At 31.4% G+C, this 20,283-nt stretch overlaps 2 protein-coding genes and 1 long non-coding RNA gene across 4 annotated transcripts; all 3 read right to left on the bottom strand.

Moving 5' to 3' along the window:
- Positions 1 to 1,888: 1,888 nt before the first annotated feature.
- Positions 1,889 to 4,515, bottom strand: LOC108476852 (uncharacterized). Of its 2 annotated transcripts, none has more exons than XM_017779213.2 (2): positions 4,383 to 4,515; positions 1,889 to 3,333 (listed from the first exon to the last, which is right to left on the bottom strand). In XM_017779213.2, exon 2 carries the CDS (start codon positions 3,329 to 3,331, stop codon positions 2,330 to 2,332), a length of 1,002 nt encoding a protein of 333 aa, XP_017634702.1. In that variant the 5' UTR covers positions 3,332 to 3,333; positions 4,383 to 4,515; the 3' UTR covers positions 1,889 to 2,329. The 2 variants fall into 2 exon arrangements, with proteins under 2 accessions (XP_017634702.1, XP_017634703.1); XM_017779214.2 differs by having other exon boundaries at positions 4,308 to 4,457.
- A 2,697-nt stretch (positions 4,516 to 7,212) lies between these two features.
- LOC128285140 (uncharacterized) lies at positions 7,213 to 7,948 on the bottom strand. The gene is made up of 2 exons (XR_008275557.1): positions 7,802 to 7,948; positions 7,213 to 7,500 (listed from the first exon to the last, which is right to left on the bottom strand). It is a non-coding gene; the product is annotated as an uncharacterized LOC128285140 (long non-coding RNA).
- Positions 7,949 to 16,080: 8,132 nt separating this feature from the next.
- Positions 16,081 to 18,963, bottom strand: LOC108476740 (endoglucanase 24-like). Its single transcript, XM_017779034.2, has 4 exons — positions 18,126 to 18,963; positions 17,207 to 17,506; positions 16,967 to 17,128; positions 16,081 to 16,878 (listed from the first exon to the last, which is right to left on the bottom strand). Exons 1-4 carry the CDS (start codon positions 18,537 to 18,539, stop codon positions 16,270 to 16,272), a joined length of 1,485 nt encoding a protein of 494 aa, XP_017634523.1. The 5' UTR covers positions 18,540 to 18,963; the 3' UTR covers positions 16,081 to 16,269.
- Positions 18,964 to 20,283: the final 1,320 nt, after the last annotated feature.

Below are 20,283 nucleotides of genomic sequence, written 5' to 3'. Positions count from 1 at the left end.
ATATGTGTTGTTATGTTCAGTATGTGAGTTACATGTATAATATATGTGTCAATAATTTTTGAAAGCATGACTATTTTTTGTAAAGCATGTATGACATTTGTATTCTATTATCTGTTCTGATATGATAGCTGATTCGACTATGAGATATGTACATATGTTATTATGATTTTGTATGTGCATTGAGGTGGGTTTTGATGATGGAGGAAATGTTTCAAGCAGTATTACTGCAATTTTGGCTATTAAACCATAATATATGTTTGGCAGTTGAGTTGCACCATTATTAGTAGCAGACCACCACGACCCGGTGTGATTGGATGGATGGACTTATGTTGTATTATTGGTGTGATTGGTTGGACGGAGTTAGTGTGTAACGAATGGGGTAGGATTTGTTCTGATATGATATAACATTTTGATATGATATATGTTTCTGGTATTGTGTCATTCTTATATGATATTCGTATGTATGAACATTATAAGTAAAATTATGTGTTAGTATTTACATTTGTGTATGTTATAAGGAAATTCTGTTTTGTGGGTTGAGTCACACACTGGGCTTTTAGTTCACTTATTTGTTAATACGTTTCAGGTGAACTATAAATTTAGGATCAGAAGGCTTGCAGGAGCTCGGATTGTTATCGGTTAAACATAAGTTGGTTTTTATGCTGCTTGTTGGATTTTGGTATTTTAACGTTAAACTACAAAATCGCATGATTTACCAAACTAAAAATTTGGCTTTCAAAATTAAAACTCAGGAAATTTTTGCTGCAAAGATTAAGTAATCACTTAAGTGTTTTTCTGTAAAAATTAAATGGTTTAATGTTTGCCTTGGTTTGGGAAATGATCTGCCAATATTGGTATTTTTAAAACACACGATTTCGAATTCAAATTCTGAGTTTGAGATAAGTGATTCCAGACTTAAGTTTTACTAAACATTTGTGAGAGTTTTTCCAAATTTTATGTTTTCGAAACGCACACCAAGTTTGATTAAATCGGAAGTTTTTAAATGAGTTAATGTAATTCCTCAAGATCTAATCGTAACCTCTAGGTCGGGTTTGGGTGTTACATATATAATTAATTATTGTTTAATAATATATTTTATTTAATTAAAGTAATTAATTATTTTCAAATATAATTAAAATATATAAATAATAGGGAAAATTCACCCAAGGTCACTAAACTATTTGAAAGTTTTCATTTAAGTCATTGAACTAGTTGAAAGTTTTTATTTAAGTCACTGGACTGTTTAAAAAGAAAAAACAAAGTCTGGCTAGAGAGCTCCCAAGTGATGATTCGACAATCGGTATAGTGGATCGATACTCATCGACATGTAGGAGAACATATCTTAGATGATATGTCTGTCAACGTTGAGGATTGAAGAAAAAAATTATTTGGATTTTGATTCGCAAATTCATAACATTCAAAATTATTTTATGAAAAAAAAAACTTAATTGTATAAGAGCAAGGGAAGTAGAGCTTTTGATTGATGTAAGCGATGCAAACAAAGATAGCCATACAACAATAATTTTAACAGTCCAATGATTTAAATAAATATTTTCAAATAGTTCAATGAATATTTTGTTACATTTTGAAGTTGAGTGACCAAAACAGAAGGTTAATAATAGTTTAGTGAAATTAAGTGAAATTACCCTAAATATTATAATAGTAATAAAAATTTAATTGTAATTAAACTAGTTGTAGATGAAAGATGTAATCAATCTCTCTCATTCTTTGCCATATTTTCTTTGACGCCACGATACACTCTTAAGCATATTCTAACTGATTGTCGATTATCATCCGGGCCCTCCATAAATTATGGGAAGTCGGATATATTTACTTTGTTGCCCTTTCAGAAAATAGCCAAGAAGAGCATAGCCCGACAACTACCTCGTTTTAATAATAAGAGAGGAGTTTTTCCAACCCCATTATTCATAAATTGAGACACAAGTTTGCTGTCTACACTTGTACCACCCACACTAAATTATATTCTCATACATACATTACCATGTATAAGAATATTGTTTTGCTCTGATGAACTAACCAGCCCCTACACTAACAAAAAAACAGGGTTTTCACCTTAAAAGACGAAAAATGCTTCTTTGAGAATTTAAGTCCAAGGCCGGGCTATAACCACTGAGTTTCAGAAGTATGCGTGACGGTGCTGGGGAGACCACCTGGTCTTGTTTGAAATCCTAACCAAAACAATGGGGCATCTTAAACTGACAAAGCAACAAAACCCTTGTAAACCTCATCGGAAATGTCATAGGTTGCAACATAGTTAGTCTAGGCAATATTTGACAAATCTACATATGTTTATGGACATAGAAATGAACTAAAACTTTTCAGCGTTTAAAGATAGATCTGCAATGCCCGCAATCAAATTATCCAGTGGTTCATCTTCCAGGTCTTTCAATGCTGTTGAATCATCAAAAGGCAATGGCATTGATGGAAAGGAAGTTGTTGTCTCTGCAGCAACCTTGTTCAACTCGTTAATAAGATCATCTTCCTCATCCGGAATGTCCAAATCCCATACCCTGAAGATATCCACTGTTGATGAATTCATCTCTTCTGCAGATAAGCTTGATTTAACTCCTGAATCAACAGCACTATCCTTTCTTTCATTCTCCTTGTAGGTGGGTCGGAAAGGATCTCCCCGAAACATTTTATTGGAATCTTCCTGAAGAAATTGCAGCTGAGTACCAGTCCTCTTTTTGATAGGAATGTTGTTGGTGTTTATTCCATTGTCTCCATCCACTGGAATGTCCAAATCCCATACCCTGAAGATATCCGCTGTTGATGAATTCATCTCTTCTGCAGATAAGCTTGATTTAACTCCTGAATCAACAGCACTATCCTTTCTATCATTCTCCTTGTAGGTGCGTCGGAAAGGATCTCCCCAAAACATTTCAGTGGAATCTTCCTGAAGAAATTGCTGCTGGGTACCAGTCCTCTTTTTGATAGGAATGTTGTTGGTGTTCATTCCATTTTCTCCATCCACTGGAATGACAAGAAGATCTTCATCAGTTCTCCCTGAGTAATTGGCAGCCTCTGCCTCCTTGATGGAAGGAGCTATACTGATTTCAGTTCCACTAAGAAAACCATTGCTTCCAGTTGCAGAAGAGTCAAGTGGCTCAGGTTGGTCACCAATGATCTCCAGCAAAACATCTTTGAAAGAAGACCAATTTCTTTCCAAAATTTCAGTATCTGTAACCAGACAAGAATTAACCCAAGCCAAATCCTCATCAGAAAGCTTATCTCCCTGCCGAGTGGATTCCAAAGATTGAAGGATAATGGAGGAAGCCAAGCCCTCTCTTGTGTCATCTTCTACATCCATTGCTACAAAATTTACAATCAAGTTGTAAACAATGTAAATAACAGTAACCAAAGACAGCACCATACGTGTCGAACTTTCATCAAACCAAACATACTTGCTTCAGGAGCAATGTAAAACAACTATAATGCTTTCACTCAGCGAATGTTGAATTTTACGCATCAGACAAACCGCATAAATGAACCAGGTTACATTATTATTTGGTTAATACACTCCAAGATGAATATGTATATATATATATATATGTACTCATCCTGTAGAATTCATGTTACTATGAAACATTGAAAAGCAAAAAATAACAAAATCGATTCCCCAATATAAGTTTTCATCTAACGATTCTCTGGAAAAACAATTTAAGAGTAAAAAATGGATATCATCAACTAAAATAGGTGGCACACACTTCTTCAATATTGCAATCTGAAGTTTTAAGTTTGATTTCAAATTTTCAACTAAAACAAGCAAATTATAGGACATTGCAGCAATCTTCTCCAAACAATCATGGCCAAATAGTACCCAAGTGAGTCAAATTCTTAATGACAGATACCCTCAGCAGACGAACACAAATTCAAGCATAACCTTCTTCCCTTTTTCATGCCCAAGAACAAAAAGGCGTGATTAAAATAACTATATCTAAGAGCAGGAATTACACGAATCAAGTAACTTCTCGCATCAGCCATCACAACACCTTAAATAAAACTGAGATAATGTTGAAATTAAAACAGAAAGGTTTAAATTGATTTGCGAATTAACGATCAAACAAATAACTATAACAGCAAGAACTTGGAAGTGTCTTTCGTGGGTCATAACAATGGGGATGAATCTTTCATAAAAAAATTTAATGAAACATTAAAGAGCCATAACAAATTAATATAAAACCCTAAACCCTAAAGCCATGCATGAAATTTCCATGTCAAAAACACTGATGAAATGGAAAAAGAAAGTAAGAAGCAAAAAGAGAGAGAGAGAGAAGCATACATACCAAATCGAAAATATCAGCAAAATTTTAAACCCTAATTTGCATAAAAGAGAGTGGGAATTTATGTTCTAGACTTACTTTAAACTTGGAGGTGAAGGGAAGAAGACTTGAATTTGAGGGAAAGCTACAATGTTGATGGGAGGAGGCATGTGTAAAATTTTTTAAAATAGATAATCAATGTTGTTTGGAATGGACCGAATTGGCCCATTAGATTCTTGAATTAAAAATCAGTCGAAATACAATTAAATTTATATTCCTAATTTTTAATTTTTAATAATTTATTCAATTAAATTAAATTAATTAATTAAGTCAAAAATTAATAATTTAATTATTTCGACTGTCAATAACCTTTATTTCAACACATAACTCTAATGAGAGACAAGTATATTAACCATCTAGATTACAACAAATCTTAAAGAAGAATTTAACACCATCGTCAATTTTTTTTTCCTTTCTTGGTCTCTCTACTTTTCTCTTTCGTTTTGTAATCCTGAAGAGAACTTTTTGCCGAACTTTTGTCGCCAGCTGCGGCCTTTTGGTCAGCCGGCACTCCCCTTTCCTTCCCATTGTATCTTTGCTTTCATCTCTTTTTTCTTCCCCTTTGGTCTCTTTTTCCTCTCTTCACCGGTGGGTCGCTGCCTCGTGAGACTCTTCCTTCACTTGTTGCCCGATGCTTTTCGATTGGTGGGGTGATCTCTGATCACCACCCATCGTTTTCTTTCTTTCCTCTAAACTCCCTTATTTTCTTCCCCTCCCATTCTTTTTTCCGATATTAGAGGACCTCGTTTTCTTGTTCTCGACATAATAATGGTGTCTAAAGGTTTTCTTGAGTCTGAGTGGGTCATATTTCTCGGATCCTATGTGTTCCGATTTCTCAAACCCTTAGTGACTCGTTTTTGATTAATTTGTTTTATTTTTTGCAACTGTGCATCTGTTGTTTTTAGGTCCGCAATGTTGTTTCTATTACCACCGAGCAAGGACCTAGAAAGGGGTTCAACGATTCAAGGTGTTTTGTTTGCTAGCAGCCTTAGACTTAGTTTGGATAGGCGGTGTGTTTATCTCTGGTGAGGTTAAAAATAGCGATGACAGTGATATTAGTTACTGTAGCGGTGAGATTAGATACGGTGAGATTAGAAAGAGCGGTAGAGTGTGTGTTTGGATTCAAACGTAGCTGTAGCGGTGATGTGAAAATAAAAAATGATTATTAAGGACATTAGATTAGAATTGATATATAATAGAAGTTTTAAATTATTTTACTTATATAAAATTATTAAAATATGTGAATTATAAATTTATTTAATAAAATATTAAAATGTATCTTCTAATATTTTATTATAAATATTTTAATGAATTATATAATCAATTTAAATTATTTATTAGATAAAATGATAATAATTTTAATTTTTATAGTTAAATATTCTTTTATAACAATGATAAATATTATTTTCTCAAATAGTAACATTATACTTAGATCAAATTTTGAAGTATTTAAATGAATGATTTTAATAAATATATATATATAGTAACATAAGACATAACAAGTTTCATTATTACTAGAAATTAGGTTATGATTCAAAATTGTTTTTACAAATATTGATTCATTTAACTATTTACAATGGTTTCCCTTAACATTGCAATTTCAAGGTCACTTTTACTGTTAGAAAAACTAGATTCATCTCTATCAAAATGGCCTAAAAAGATTGGCATGTCGAGTATATTCTCAAATTGTCAAAAATCCTCATCATTTGACCAAGCATGTTTTCGAATGTAATTATGCAAAACCATTGTTGCAATAACTTACAAGAAGAAACAGAGAATATGGTAGCAAGAAGAAACAGAGAATATGGGAATGAAAAGAAATTACTTACAAGAAGAAACAGAGAGACTTTGCGCTTCACAGGCTTGTCGGTCGTCGGAGGAGTTGAAGAGCTTCACAGAGAATTTGGCTATTTTCTTCACAAATCTGAAAACAAATAAGGTTCGGGAAGGAATTAGGCCAAAATTTCAAGGATAAAATGGTAAAAAAATAAATAAAAGTATGCCTATTTTCCCAATTGCCTTTAATTGCTGTTGAAAGCTTCATCCTGTTTCAAAGACCAAAGAAGTGAGATTGAAATGAAATTTCATCTGACCTGACCAGTGAACTAAGCAAGAATTCAGTGAGGTTGGGTAACCCAACTGAAACTCACTGGTGAAAAAAGCGGTACCAAAGGTAGCCTTAGTCTCAACAAATTAGTTTCGTCAGCAATATGGTTTGAGTCCTGCTTTGCTCTTAGTTAGATGGTAGTTTGCTCTCTTTTTATATGGTTTGACCATCTACCAAGCGTTCGTACGGTATTTACTATAATTTCTAATGGCCTTTCCATTATTGTTGAGACATTTTAAATTTCTTTCTTTATATTAATGTCTATTAAAGTTTATTATATCTGTATTCATTGCATTAAATGTTTGCTTTATATATATTTTAAAATATTTTAGCCCAAAAATTTAAAAATTTAATATAAAAATAATTTAAAAACTTATCACTTTCATTTCCAAAATTAAAACAAATTCAATCAAGATGCTAATTATGAAATATACTAGTTTTGTCATTTATGTTGAAAACTTAACAATATAATAAAAAACAATTTTAATATGAGTCATACTCAGGGCCTATTTAGTAGTGCTAAAAAAAATATTTTTGATTTCAAAATACTTTTGATAAAAAGTTGTACTAAACAAGCTTCTTTTGATTGAAATTTTGAATTTTCACCTCCAATACATAGTATGTTCTTTTTTTCTTGATACATAATTAAAAATATATTAAAATAATTAATTAAAAATAAAAAATATTTTATAAAATACTAATTACAAATATTTAATGGTTATATTTAAATATTTAAAATATAATTTACATATTCTAATTAAATTTTATAAATAATTAATTATTTATTGCTTAAAAATATTTAAAATTTATATTTCATATGTAATGAGCCAAAATTGCCCGCCCAAAACCCATAAACAATAAACAAAAAAGATATCAAAACAGTCTAATTTTTAAGCCTAAAATACAAAAAAAATATAAACCCAAAACAAACCCCAACCCTTTCTTGCGCCGTTCCAGCAGGCCACACGCCTCCCCCGCGTGCCGGACGCCATCACCCCACAACGTGCGCCGCTCCACCACGCCACGTCGGAGTCGTGCTTGATCACGCACCTGTAAACAAGCAAGAAACAGTTGTAAAAAAGGCTATAAAAGCCTTCGAAAACATTTGTAAAAGAGATCGATTTTTTTTTTACAAAAAGAATACAAGAGAAATATAATACAAGATACACACGAAATATAATACAAGAGAAATATAATACAAGACACACACGAAAATCAGTAGAAAAGCGACCAAGAATATTTTTAAGGTGATTATTTACTGCAATTTTGTTCTATTTTTCCTTTTTTTCTTTTTTTTTTTCCATTTAGATCCATAGCACATACGAAAGATCGAAGAGGAGAAGAGGCTTACCGTGCATTGTGCTCGCACCGTTGGAGGACCTTGCTTCACCGGTTACAAGCGGGTGGGGGGGTTGAAGGCCTGGACACTAGCCTTTCGGCTGGGAAATAAGGAGATTGAGGGAATGAAGAAAATAATAAGAAACTTTTAGGGTTTTTTAAGATCTTCTTAAATGTTTTAAAATATATATATATATAAAATAAAGGTTTTTTTCTTAAATTTTGAAATAGCCATATTTTGGAGGGGGGTTAGAAAGAAGTCCGCGTGGTGACTCGATTAATAGGCCAGGTCCGAGCATTTTTACCTTAAATGGGTAATTTTTGCGCTCAGTCCTTCCCATTTGCACTAGTTTTTAATTTGGCCCTATTTAAATTCTATTTGTTTTTTAAATTATCCTTGGATGTTGCGCATAAACTCATTTTAATCCACGCCTGAACGCTGCGTTTTGTGGGCTTGGGATATTTTCCCTATCGGTCATTCCCCTTTGCACGCGCGCCTACTTTGGTCCCAGTTCATGACTTGTTATTTCTTGAAATTTTATGACTTGTGCCCCATGTTTCGTTTTGGTTATGATTAAATCCCAAGCGTTTTATAACTTCAATTATTTTCATTTTTTTGTTGTGCTTATTAAATATTTTATTTATCGCATTACTTCCATTATTATTATTTTGTTTTTGTTTACTATTTCACGTTTTACATGCTTTTCAACATTAGATTGCTAATATATTATCATTATTAATATTATTCTTGCTATTATTGTTACTATTAGATATTATTATTATCATTACTATTTTTGTTATTATTTTATTACTATTTCTGTTATTATTTTTACTATTATTTTACTATCATTTTTTTATATGCTAAAGTGTTTCTTTAATATTACTATTATTTTTCGTTATTCTTATTGTTTTAAAAACCTTTCATATAATGTGATCTTAAAATTATGTATGATATTTAATTAGGTTACCTTTATGTATTATTACATACACAAAATTTATATTAGCTTTATCTGCATACATTATAAATCTTATGTTGTTTCATATTTGTATTTTCTTAAGAATTTACTTATATACCATCATTTCTTTTAAAAACCCTATTTTACCAGATTTTTAAGCACTCTCATCAATTAGTATTTTCTATATTTTATTTTTATTTTCATTCATTTTATAACCGCTCGCGTTTTAAAAAAAACCCCTCTCAACATAAGGAAATTGTAACACCCCCTACCCGTATCCGTCGCCAAATAGAGTACGAGGCATTATCGAGGAGTACGAAACACTTACAGATAATTTAAATATATTTTCATAACAACTTGTCTCGGTTTCATACTGTTTCATATTTAAGCTTTACTCACCAAAATATTTGAAATATCATTTTTATGCAAATAGCACACATGAGGTATATAATTCCATAATTATAAATGAACACATTTGTCAAACATATTCCATATTTATACGTCTTTGGTCAATGTCACGATTCACAACTCAGTATGGTTTTCCTTATTGAAATACCATACCTACATTTCACAACTCGGTATGGGAAATGCCATACCTACGTTCTTAACTCAGTATGGATAATATCATACCTACGTTTCACAACTCAGTATGGATGATACCATACCTACATTTCACAACTCGGTATGGATGATACCATACCTACGTTTCACACTTTGCCATGGATCAACCATTGTCTTTTCCGTCAATTCATCTTATCACTGAACTGAAGTGCTCAATTTGATCATTTATTCAATTTTCATGCTTTTACATTATTCACGATTTTATCATCAATACATATGAAATAACACATCATGAAATTCATAAAATTAACAAATGGTCACTAAAATTTAGTTATACAAACTCACAAGTTTGATTTTTGTATTATAACGATAATTATAATTTCATAATAAATATTCCAAATAAAACATTATATCATTTCTAATTCAACATTTATCGATTATAATCGGGAATGTAATCAATTTATACACACGTCATTCATATATATATATATATATTCCTCCTCCTCTCCATCCACATCCTTGGTATAAATAACACACTTGTAAGTAAGCTTATCCATAATTTTCACTAATTATTTATGTGAATATTCAAGCTATCCACCCGTGTCATAGTCACTAAATTATTTATATCTGGAGCTACGGAACTCCAAATTAAGATCTGATAATTTTCCCTGAAACTAGACTCACATATATTCTTACTATAAAATTTTCATAATTTTTGGTTTAACCAATAAGTACAGTTTATTCTTTAAATTCACCCCTGTTCTGCTGTCTGACAGTTCCGACTCTTCTTCACTAAAAATTAATTATCTCCTCGTACAAGATTCTAATGATATTCACGTTTGTTTCTATTGAAAATAGACTCATTCAGGATTCTATAAATATAAATTTAAGCCCTTAATTATTTTTAATTAATTTTTTATGAATTTTCAAATTCATAGCAGGGGAACCCGAATTCATTCTGACCTTGTCTCACAAAATTCATTATATCTCATGATTTACAAGTCCATTGCTTATACTGTTTCTTCTATGATAAACTAGACTCAATAAGCTTTAATTTCATATTTTTTTCAACTTCTAATTCGATTTATAAAATTTATGGTGATTTTTAAAAGTTAGTCTACTGCTGCTGTCCAAAATTATTTTAGTGCAAGCTGTTTATTATCATTTTTCCCCTAAGCTTTTAATAAATAACAATTTCGTCCCTACTCAATTAACCTCTCAATTGAGCTGATTTTTCTCAATATACACTTTATTCTATCACTTTAAACTACTTTACAACCTTTGGAAATCATAATTTCAGCACTAGACTTTAATTCCAAACATTTTCACAAGTAGGTCCTAAAATCAATTTCCATCAATTTTACTTGATAAAATTATCATATATCTAAATTAAAGCTTCAATTATCTGTTTATTCATCATATTATTCCAGCACTCATCCATATCAACTTTAAAAATTAACCATGAAATCAAAAACTAACGAAATAGTAAGTTGGACCTAATTGTAAAAGTCCAAAAACATAGAAATTTCTAGGAGAAATCAAGAATTAAACTTACATGTAGCTAGAGAATGAAAACCAGCTTGAACCCTCTTCCATGGTTGTTTATCAGCTGATGAAATAAAGAAAAATGAAGTGAATTCTAGATATTCCAATTTGGTCCCATTTTTATTTAGCTAATTTTGAGAATTTTCCAATTTTGCCCTTATTTCACCCCTTTTCCTGGTTTTTCTCAGCTATTGCCGCCCAAAATATCTCCTTTGGGATTATTTATACTTTAGGTCCTTCCTCATTTGACAATTGAGCTATTTAATCTTTTTTGCAACTTTTACACATTTTTCAATTTAGTCCTTTTTATTTAATTAACCACCCAAACATCAAAATTTTCTGACAAAATTTTAATACTACCTCACTAACACTCCATAAATATTTCTAAAAATATTTATGGCTCGGTTTATGAAGTCGACTTCTCGATACCTCATTCTCGACCCAATTTACCTAATTAATTCTTTTAAATCACTCACTTCACTAATTCAAAAATAATTCTATATTCACACTTGCCTCGTAGGTATTAATTTATTAAATTTTTGACTCATTCGTCGGATTTAGAGATCTCAAACCACTATTCCGACACCACTGAAAATTAGGCTGTTACAGAAATATTTCGTGTTTGGAAGTTTGAGAGATCGTGCCCAATCGTGTAGGGTTTTGATTTTTTACATTCAACTAAAATATGGAATACCCTTGTGAAATTTCGTCCACGTTTTCTTAAATTAAAACGAGGCAATATTTTGTGTTTGGGAGTTTGAGAGATCGTGCCCAATCATGCTGGGTTTCGATTTTTCATTCGACAAAAGTACATAATATCCTTTTGAAATTTCATCTATGTTTTCTTAAATTAAAATGAGGCAATATTCTGTATTTGTAAAATCGATAAATCGTGCCCAATCGTGCTAGGTTGCGATTTATCGTTTGGCCAAATAGCCAAATATCCTTTTTAAATTTCAAATGCATGAGTTTCGAAAATTATGAAATGATCTTATATTGAGGGTTTGAAATGTTGTATCCAATCGTGCTGGATATGATATTTTATTCCTTCTGAACGAGAGAATCTCGACTTTCAACCTAAACGTTTTTAAAGGAATCGCATTTTAAAATCTTTTTCAAATTTTCAACATTAGGACGTTAATTAATCAGTACGGTACCAATTTTGGGCGTTGCGAGGGTGCTGATCCTTCCTCGCGCGTAACCGACTCCCGAATCCGTTTTCTAGTTTTTCGCAGACCAAAAAACGTTGTTTTAATAAACCAAAATGCTTTATTAAAATGATCGATCACAGGGTGACTCGATCACACCTGAACAAAAAGGATTGGTGGCGACTCCATACCTCGTTTTAAATTCGATCCCCGTTTTTCAAAATAAAAATGGTTTTAACATCATATATAAAAATATTAACAACATGTTATAATTATTTTTTTATATTCTTACTAAAATATAATAATATTAACTAATTTAAATATTATTTAAATACATATTTATTACTTGATAATAACATGTCTAAAATGGATATTTTATTTCTCAAAAGTATTTTTTGACAGACAATGTTAAACACTCAAATTTTAAACTAAACTTTTCAAAAGTAAATTTTAAAAGTATTGCCAAACTAGTAATCAGTTAAATGGGAAAATTATCCTCCATATTCTAATTTAACAAAGGAGTATTATCAATTGGAAAGTAAACTTTTCATAGACATTAATAAGTGTCTCATTTATTTCTTATTTTTTAACATTAATTTTAATACAGGTTCTTATCATATATATAATTTTATACAATGCCTAGAATTATTTATAGTCCTTCTCTAATCTTTAAATAGGAAGAAAATGCGTTTTAGCGCACACGAACTCACGTCCTCCTGCACTGACAATAATATTAATGTCAATTGAACTAAAACACCTATCAAAATTCTAACACTGATTATAAACTATAGCAAAAAATAATCCTTTAAAAAAATTAATTTAATCTAATACTGTTGAAGTGGAAAAAATATCATAGTAAATGAATGGCTTGAGCCCTAAGCCCCCCCCTAATGAAACTTGAGACTTGAATTAGAGTTTAGTGGGTTAGCCTTAACTTTGCTGTTTCCAAATTTATAAACGTCATGAAGCCCATATTTTGAGAATTAATAGTGGTGGGCGTTTAATCAAATCAAACCGAGTAAAAAAGATTTTGATTTAATTAAGTTAATGTGTTTTATTTTATCATCCTAACTGGATTGAAAGTTTTTCGAATCGATTCCAATGAAATGAAATTCTAGTTGAGTCAAATTGAGTGAAATTATTTGAGTTAAATTAAAAATTAAACATATCAAATTAAAACCTTATTACAATATAATTAATTCCATGTTAAAACACATAATTTGAAACCATATATATTTTGAAAAATTTTCAAAGAAAAAAAAGATACTTTAGTATAATAAACTTAAATCATTAATTAACTTTTTAGATATCAAAATTACTGTTTTAGAAAATTTTAAAAATTTTAACTTTCTTTATATATTTTTAGATTTTTTAAAAAATTATAACTTTTGAAATTTTTATAAATATTTTCAATTTTAAAAATTATTTTGAAATTATTGTTGAGAGAGAGACCAGTTTGCATAGTTTCAAAATTAACAGAAATCAAAAGGGTATCTGCACCAATTTGTTATTTGAATTATTCTAATTATTCAAGTTATTCGAAATTTTAAAATTTCACTTGTCTCGAACTCAAAATCCAAATTCCTTATTCAAATTGACTCGAAAAAATTGAATAATTCAAAATTTAAAAAAAATCGATTTTTTTAATCGAATCAAATCTTACAAACTCCTAAAAACTACCTAACAATGTATTCTAACCAAGGGTGAGCAAAATCCAATTCGATTCAAAAATTCGATAAAAAAATTTCAAATTTTGAATTAAATAGTTCGAGTTACTTGAGTTAATCAAGTTATTCAGATCAACTCGAACAAAAAATTAAGTTTTTTGGTTTAACTTGAATATGAATTACACAATTCGAGCTATCCGACAATCCGAATAAGAAAAGGCAAAACTACGTTGTTTTGATAAATGTTTACTTTTTTCAAAAGTTAAAAGTCAAAATCATTAAGTTGCAAAACTACATCGTTTTGATAAATGTTTACCTATTAAGTTAAAAGACAAAATCATTATATTGTTTATGTAGTTAAATAATCTTGTACTTCGTCTACTAGTTAAATAATCGGTCCATGTAAACGCAACATTGAGTATAAATAATAGGATTCGTTAACTCGACTTGACTCGATTCGATTCGATTAGAAAAAAATTCAAATTAAGTTCAATTACTAAAATAGGATTTGTCAACTCGACTAACTTAAAATTTTTTGATTCAATTCAACTCGACTCGATCGAATATTCACCCCTAATTCTAACCAACTCTTTTATACAATGCCTACTAGTAATCATACTTTCGATAATACATTGATTAAACCCATATCCTTTTAATTGCTTCAATGCCATTGATATTACTTTAATATCCTTTAATTTTTATTTTTATTTTTTACTTATATAATCATTACTAACCCTTTGTATTGAATTTTTAACTTTTAATTCCAGTTCTAAACCCTTCCTTCTCTCCTTTCAAAATGGTAAATTTACTCTTTTAATCTCTTCAAAATTTATAAAATTATAAATAATATAATGATAAAATTGTACATTAACTCAAAAGTTTATTATTAATTTTTGCTCCCTAAAATAATATCTCCTACCCCTTAAAAAAAAACTCAACTCAAACCAGAATAAATAAGAAAACTCACACATCTACATAGGATGAGATTCAACCATCAAATTCGAAATTCCCTACTCTTCAACCTTACCATCAAATCAAATCAAAACCTAGTTTGCTTAATTTTACTTTGTTTTAAAAAAAAAATACACATCCAAAATTATTTAGTAATTTTGTATAAATTCTTATGGTTCCACCATCAAGCATATAAAAATTTAGTTTGCCTGCTGGTTTCAACAAGCTTCCTCACCATTCACCAATTTCATGTATGAAAATGAAAACAGCTGTAATTACATAAATAAATAACTACTTAACATGTGATCTAAACTTATCTGAGCAACAAGTGAGTCCCTCTCCCTCGTGATTCTAAATAGGCAAGCATGTGATTAGTCATTAATCATCTGTTTTATATAATAAGATCATCACATGTTCCTCTTTAATACAAGCAATCATTCATTAACAACTAAAATTCAGACATGTATAGAATGAAGAATGTTTCATTAATGGAATTCAAAGTTCTAATTTGGTTGTCTCATCGGTTCCAGTTTTACACTTAGGACAAGATTTGTTGTTTCTAAATTGCAACCCAAAAAAATGGACTTGAACCGACATTTAAATTAATTGAAACCTGTCTGGCTAAAACAAAATCATTTGGTAAATAAAAGACAATGATTAACCAAGAAGAAAACAAGGCCCCCTACCATTATTATTGAGAAAACCTGTAAAGACAGAAATTAGGTAACATTGTCACAGGTATTTCGACCATACTATCACATGTCTACCCGATGGAGATGGGCCCTTAGATTAGGATTAACAACCTAAAAGACTGAGAGCTACATAATAATGAGGAAACTGCAATGCTATGTATTACGGATCTACACGGTGTGCTTGTTTTCTACCGGCAAGGCTGTGAGACCATTTAAGATGGCAGGTAAGAGTATTGGAATAAAAAAAGAAAGGGAAACATGAATATGGGCCGATGGGGATGATAATCAGTCTTCGATTGTACATAAATCATGGTAGGTGACACATAAAATCAATGTCCCTAACTGCTGTAGGATAGGGACAAAAAGATGGTTGGTTCATTACAATATGTTATATATCTACCCTTGAAGTCCATGCGGTAGGTTAATCTTAGATGGAGCCAGCCGGATCATTACAAACTATTTCAGATCTGATCCAATTCGAATATATAAATGTTTTTAAAGTATGGAACGCAAAAATATTGATACATGGGTTAATTTTGTTTTTAAAAAGGAAATATGAACATCCATCCCACGTAAGAATGTTTGGGGGATTAGTTAGTAGGAGGAACTCTTTCATTAATCAGCTTTTGATGTTCCCAAGTATCCTACAAAGTGTTGTTATGCCAATCAATTAGGTGGTCCAATGGTCTTACATCTCATTTTCAATTCACAAAAAGAAACCCTATATTCACAAATTTAGCTTCATGTCTAATTTATGAATAAAAGGTAAAGATTCTTTCTAGAAAAATCACAAGGAGTTCTTGTGATTCAATATTTAAAATTATAAAAATAGTAGTAATAATAAGAAAAGATGGTGATCTGGCTTAGCCTCTTCCCTCTTTTGCTTCACTCAAGATGAGAGACCTTTTTCCAGCTTCTAAAAAGATCATGAAATATGTACAGAATGTAGTTGGATTTGGTGCTAACTAGGATTGGGATGGGCTGCAAAGTAAGCTAAAGCACCAACAAATGGTGCATTGATGTAAGTAGTGGGCTCTGATTTCCTAAAATCAGCTCTATCATCGCCATAAACATCATCTTCTCCAGGCCCTCCCACTATTGCACCGACCAAAACATTCGGGTTAGGGTTGGTCGAATTAAAATAAATGGAACCGTCCTTGCAAGCAATGAACTCAGGATGATCTTTAACCGAGGGTAGTGAAGAGCCACGATGATGAATCCGTTGCGGGAAATAGTTGCTATAACCGACCATGTACGATAATCCCATCGGGTTCTCACCTAAGATGTAATCAACTTGTTTCTTTGCTTGCGTCCGAAGCAAAACCGGAGACACGAATTCGTTCCCGCAGTTGACGGTTTGTGAAGTCCGATCGAGGTATTTAGCGTAAACGAGGAGGATGAATGAAATGGTGGTAGCATGTTGTAAATTGCTGCCTCCGGGCTTGTAGATGAGGCCGCCAGGGGTATACTCGATATGGGATGAAGATGAATCGGGGATTAATGTGCACATGAAGCTATCAGCTGAGGCTTTGTATGATTCAAGAGTGTACATGTTTCCATCTAGCACTTCCTGAAAACAGGGGAACACCCTAAGTCAACATACAAACTACTGATTCAATGCTTGAAACTTGAAAGAAAGAAAGAAACTGAGGGTTAACCTTGGAGACAAGAATGTTTAATCCAGCATGCTTATTGTCCCACCCAAATTCATTAATATTGTCATCAGCACCAAGGGTTTTCCCATTGTTTTCCAAGTAACTAAGGTAGGAATTGTCTTGTGAAGCCCTTCTTAACCATGCTGCTCCCCATAGCAATTCATCCTATGTAAATCACATAATCAAATTAAGCCAATTCGAATCTATTTTTACTAATGTTTCTTTTAAATTATTTCTACTTACTTGGTATCCGCTAAAATCACAGTAAAATGGGCAGGCACCGTCCCTAATGTGAGCATTGTCACTATAAGCACCTCTAAAATTATCGGCAAATTGGAAAACCTGAACAGCATTCCCTAACAACGTATCCGCATATCCTGGGTCTACTGATCTGAACGCCATGGATGAAGCTGCGAGAGCGGCCGCCGTTTCACCTGCCACATCGGAAGCTGGGTTCGGTGCATCCACAGCGTAAACAGACCGGGCCGTGTCCATATCCTCCGGTCTTTCCCAACAGCTATGGTCTATATTTGGATCCCCAACCTTAAGTGGTAGCACAGATTGCGTGAGAAATGAGCGCGTGAGAGACGCTACACATCCTATCTATATGGAACATCAAGGACGATGGGGACCGATAAACTTGACCCATCCAATTCAATGTCTTTAAAAAAGAAAAAAAGCTTAAAAAAGGAGACAATGGTCTTAGATTCCAACTTAGCATTAACAGTACACCCCAGCATCAAATATTAAACAACAACATCTAATTTCTTTATGTGTAATTATAGAGACGCACGTGATCTAATCTACCTTTTATGTATTTTACTACAAAAAATAAGCATTAGTTTTTTTGTCTTTTCAACAGTTAAAACAAACATGGAATTCGATGTTTAATCTAATCTATCTTTCCCAAACTTGAGTTTTTGTTTTCTAAAGAGTAATACTGGTTCCCATGATCTACAACCAAATGAGCATCCCAAGAAAGAAAAAGTGAGATTTGCAGAGGGAAATTTGGTTTGAAAACGACAACCATGATTGGAGCCATTACCTACGTAAATGGCAGTGAACTGAAGTTTCCAAATTGCCCTCGCCCAAACAGAAAGGACATAGGCAAAGTGAAGAGAGGCAGGCACTGGCAGAACAATAAAATTTAGGTGATTAATACCTGAACGAAAATCCGGTTAGGCTGAGACACAGTTTTGAGTAAATAATCAGTGGCCCAACGAATCGCCACAAGCGCATTCCTCAGCTCATTTGGAGGCATTAAATCTCCGAACTCAATCACACTCCAGGCCAACATTGTGGTGGTGAACGCCATTGGGAACCCGAACTTGACATTGTCACCGGCGTCGTAGTATCCGCCGGTTAAGTCCGTGTTGTACATCCACCCATCGCTCAATCCCGAGTTACCCCTCCATCCTATACGTTGATCTTGTGGCAAAAAACCCGAGCGTTGGCCTTCGAAAAACAGAATGGATTTCGACAGTGCGTCGGCGTAGTCAAGGTAGCTGGATTCAACCAAAGGGGAAAACCCATGGAAAAAAATAAGATATAGGAAAAGAAGAGATGAGGGTCCCATGGCTTGGAAGTGGAACTGTGGTGGTGGTTCTTCCCTTTGAGGTTGGTTTTTTGCTTTATTTTATAATGCCAAATGTTAGCATTAGTAGGAAGGGAGGATTCACGAGGGTGAGTGAAGCAGCGCCGACACTGATTTGGGGTTTTGTCAGTGACGTTTCACATGCCCATCACAAAACGTGAGGAGTGTAACAATTTGCTTGTAAACTTAAAAGGCCAAAAGCAAAGCAGTGAAGAAGGGCAGGGGGCAGACCATGAAGGTCCCTTTTTTAATTATTATAAAAGAGAAAGTGAAGAAGCTGAAACGGGGCTAATTATTCTACTCTCAATTTGAAGGATGTTTGCAACACCCGACGGTTTAATATTTCTTTAACTGCTAACTGCAACAATTTAAGGCCTTCTTTGGTGGCTGCCTCCACAATGTTTATTACTATTTTTATTTTAAATTGATTATAAAATCTTCTTCATATTTTTTCAAGGCTTATGTATAAGAAAATATGAAAAATTAAATTTAATAAATTTAATTCTCTATCATTAATAAAAAATTTAATAAAGCCCTCTGTTAACTATTTTCATCATTAACCATGTTTACCACTAAAAACATTGACCAACTAATTAAAAGGTGACATGTATAGCTTATAATTTAATCTAATATTTTTCATAAAAATATTTTAAAAATTATAAAAAAAGGAAAATTATAAAAATTATTAAAAATTAAAATATTTTTTAAAATGCTATTAAAATTAATATATACTTATAAATATTATTAAAAATCTAATAAAATTTAATAAATTATAAAAATTCATAAAAATATTTAAAATGTCATAAAACTTTTAAAATTCTTAAAACAATTATAATAAATCATTAAAAATACTTAAAATATTAAAATTGATATAAACATATAAAATTATCAAAAAATCATCAAATTTGAACTATATTGGATCCCTCGTTGAATCGGCTAGACTGAAATTGACTAGGTACTAGTCTTGAGAAAGCCATTAGATTGGTTGACCTGAGAACCGAACGATTAAACCGTTTTTTTAAATATTTTTTATGTTTTAATATTTAATTTAATTAAATTAAACTAATTGGTCGACCTGATAAATTGGTGGTCTGACCAATTCGACCACCGATCTAAATATACCAAAAATACTTAATTTTGATTTTTTCATTAATTTTATAAATTTTAATTATCCAACAATTAGCATATGTCAATATAAAATATTCTGACTAAGGTTTTCAGAATCGGACCAATGGTTGAACCGATCAGGCTATCAATTTGTCAATTCGACTGGTCTATCCAATTTAATTAAATAAAATACCAAAAAATAAAAAATTGGTTCAACCGCTCATCTCCTAGGTCAATCAATCTAATGACTTTCTTTGGACTAGTACCCTTGTCGGTTTTTGTTAAACTAGTCCTACCGATTGATTTGATCCTATTTATGTTTTTATGATTCTTTTATATATTTTTATAAGTTTATACCAATTTTAAGTTTTTAATAACTTTTATAATTTTCAATAATTTCTTATGATTTTTATAAGTTTTTAAGAATTTTTATATGTTTTTATAAGATTTTAAATATTTTAAATACGTTTTATTAATTTTATAAAATTTTATAATTTATTAACATTTTTATAATATTATATTAATTTTAATAATATTTTAATATTTAATAATTTTTATAATTTTGTCCCGATATTTTATTTATTTTTATGAGAAAATATTAGATTAAACCGAAGCTACA

The sequence above is a fragment of the Gossypium arboreum genome, chromosome 12 (assembly GCF_025698485.1).
Source record: "Gossypium arboreum isolate Shixiya-1 chromosome 12, ASM2569848v2, whole genome shotgun sequence".
NCBI classification, from domain to species: domain Eukaryota; kingdom Viridiplantae; phylum Streptophyta; class Magnoliopsida; order Malvales; family Malvaceae; genus Gossypium; species Gossypium arboreum.
The sequence above is the reverse complement of the archived record's forward strand: the minus strand, read 5'-3'. Positions and strand labels throughout refer to the sequence as shown.